The sequence below is a fragment of the Eucalyptus grandis genome, chromosome 4 (assembly GCF_016545825.1).
Source record: "Eucalyptus grandis isolate ANBG69807.140 chromosome 4, ASM1654582v1, whole genome shotgun sequence".
NCBI classification, from domain to species: domain Eukaryota; kingdom Viridiplantae; phylum Streptophyta; class Magnoliopsida; order Myrtales; family Myrtaceae; genus Eucalyptus; species Eucalyptus grandis.
The window spans coordinates 26,195,546-26,197,612 of record NC_052615.1 but is presented as its reverse complement, the minus strand read 5'-3'; the positions used below and the strand labels follow the sequence as shown (position 1 = coordinate 26,197,612).

The 2,067-nt window shown below is 45.8% G+C and overlaps 1 protein-coding gene across 1 annotated transcript; it reads right to left on the bottom strand.

The window, feature by feature from the left end:
* Positions 1–245: 245 nt before the first annotated feature.
* On the bottom strand, positions 246–1,852 carry LOC120292709. The gene is made up of 3 exons (XM_039311055.1): positions 1,690–1,852; positions 1,302–1,592; positions 246–511 (listed from the first exon to the last, which is right to left on the bottom strand). The coding sequence occupies exons 1-3, from the start codon at positions 1,795–1,797 to the stop codon at positions 386–388; spliced, it is 525 nt and encodes a 174-aa protein (XP_039166989.1). The 5' UTR covers positions 1,798–1,852; the 3' UTR covers positions 246–385.
* Positions 1,853–2,067: the final 215 nt, after the last annotated feature.

The following is a 2,067-nucleotide window of genomic DNA, read 5'->3' as shown; positions in this document are numbered from 1 at the left end:
TCTGCTACCTGTATTTTGCCTCCGGCCTTCTGAGGTTCAGATTCAAGCAGGTGCAGCAGTCTATCCTTCTCACGGCGAATCCAAATGCGATTATGGTCGCACCATTGCCTAGGAGTTCCATGAAGGACGAATCGCAATGCCTGAGCTCGTTGTACAAACCGTTGGGAGAGTCTGCCAATCACATTTGGATCGGTGATGTATGCGCCAGAGGAATTTAGGCCGACGTCAACGTAATGGATTTCTTGGATGCTGTTCAGAAATCTTTCTTTCGTAGTAGGTAAAATTTGAGTCCCCACCTGAATATCAGGGGCTTCATGACCCAATAGCTCTTGTCCAGCAGAAGATGGATGTCCAGAAGATGAAGGTTCGAAATGGCTGAGCTCAGTCACAAGCTGGTTAAGCACAGTGCCACCTTTGCTAAAACCGAGGAGGACAGTTTTCGGTGGATGTCCTTGCGGTGGTAATAAGCTTGTGGAGACAAGATTCTTTTCCTTGAAAGAACATTCTTCGCCTGAAAAGCCCAACTAATTAGCATGAGAAAACCATCATACCAGAGATGACTTTCGAGTTTCAAAAAGACCAAACACGCGAGATCTTAAATGGCTAAAAGGAGAGGTCATATTCTTAAGTCGCAAAATAAGTACGCTTCTAATTGTCACCTGACTTCATTCCTTCTTGTTTGTTTCCCCAAATACTTGCTTTCCAGGCTATTTTCTTCAAGCATTTTTTCTACTTGGTGCTCACATTCTATCATGCCGTATACATTTCCAAATTCAGGTGTTTACCTGCCTAAAAAGGAAATTTAGTTACAGGCACCATTTCTCAAGATGCTTTATATATCCATCATGTTCCTCATGTGCTCAATCAGCAACAGACCACTCAAGGAAGTAACAGATAATATACTATGACAAAGAGTGAGAGCATGTAGCAGAGAACCCATATCATATGACTCCACGTCCCATACACAGCAGCGATTTTCTCTGCAAATTAGTATTTCTTCCCAATTTCGTGGTACGGTCATCTTCCTTACTTTTGGGTAATTTTACCTTCTCTTATTCTTTTTTGCTGGTGTGATTTTCCAATTTTTCTTTGTAACTTGTAAACCCCCTTGGAATCATGTAAAACCAAACAAAGATCCTAGCAAGCAACTGGATCCTCCCATATCACACTCCCTATGACAAGATTCACAGAAACACACCACATCAAACAAATGCACAAAATTGCTTCAAAAAGCCATCAGCAAACGACACAACTTTTCAGCAGTACGCTCCAAAGAGCACAAGCACCAGGAATGACTTAACCTCCTCAAGGCAATTCGCCAACAGCGAGACGGTCGACGAAGAAGCAGGGAACCCGACGTGGCCATACGATCTCGGCTCCCCATACTTGTTCGCCGAAGGGACGAACTCCTTATAGACGGCAAAGGGCCCGTTGAAGGTGGAAGCCTCGACGACCCACGCGTCGACGGCGCCGCCGAACTTCGAGACCAGAACGTCGGCTATCGCCTGCGGGTCCGACAGCCTCTCCACGACGGGGTTCCCGGTCCCCCCGACTCGATCCCCATTGAAGAAGACGGCATTGGCGGACGGCGCCTGTCCCCATCACGGCGAAAGTGAAACACACCGAGCGAATCAAACAAGAGTGCGACTAAGGTATTGCAGTGGGTTGAGCAGAGAGGCGGGGGCCTACGAGTAGGGCTTCGGAAGACGGCGAGAGGCGGAGAGATACGGCGACTCGGCAGCGAGCGGCGCCCTTGGCGTGGATCGGGACCTTCAGAGTAGCGCTCCATCGATCCATCAGCGCCGGAAAACCCTGGCGTCAAAGCTATTCTATCAACATAAGCTTTTTGTGATGTAGAAATTCCCAATTGGACTCTCTCCCAAAAAATAAAATAAAAAATACATGATCAATTACTTTCTGTTGATCAAACAAAATTGCAACATGTTTTTTTTTTTTCTTCCAATTTTGCCTTAACCAATTTCTGCATTTTTGGAACGAGAAATCGATCCTTTTTTCAGATGCACTCCCCAAAAATTAAATGGGTCAATATAGTAGTTACATCAATAC

What these genes read in the sequence shown, in the direction of transcription:
- LOC120292709 (XM_039311055.1), bottom strand. Translation starts at nt 1,797, where the DNA reads ATGGATCGATGGAGCGCTACTCTGAAGGTCCCGATCCACGCCAAGGGC. An exon ending in CGTCTTCCGAAGCCCTACTC is followed by an intron (nt 1,593 to 1,689) that starts GTAGGCCCCCGC and finishes TGATGGGGACAG; the next exon opens with GCGCCGTCCGCCAATGCCGT. An exon ending in TGGCGAATTGCCTTGAGGAG is followed by an intron (nt 512 to 1,301) that starts GTTAAGTCATTC and finishes TGGGCTTTTCAG; the next exon opens with GCGAAGAATGTTCTTTCAAG.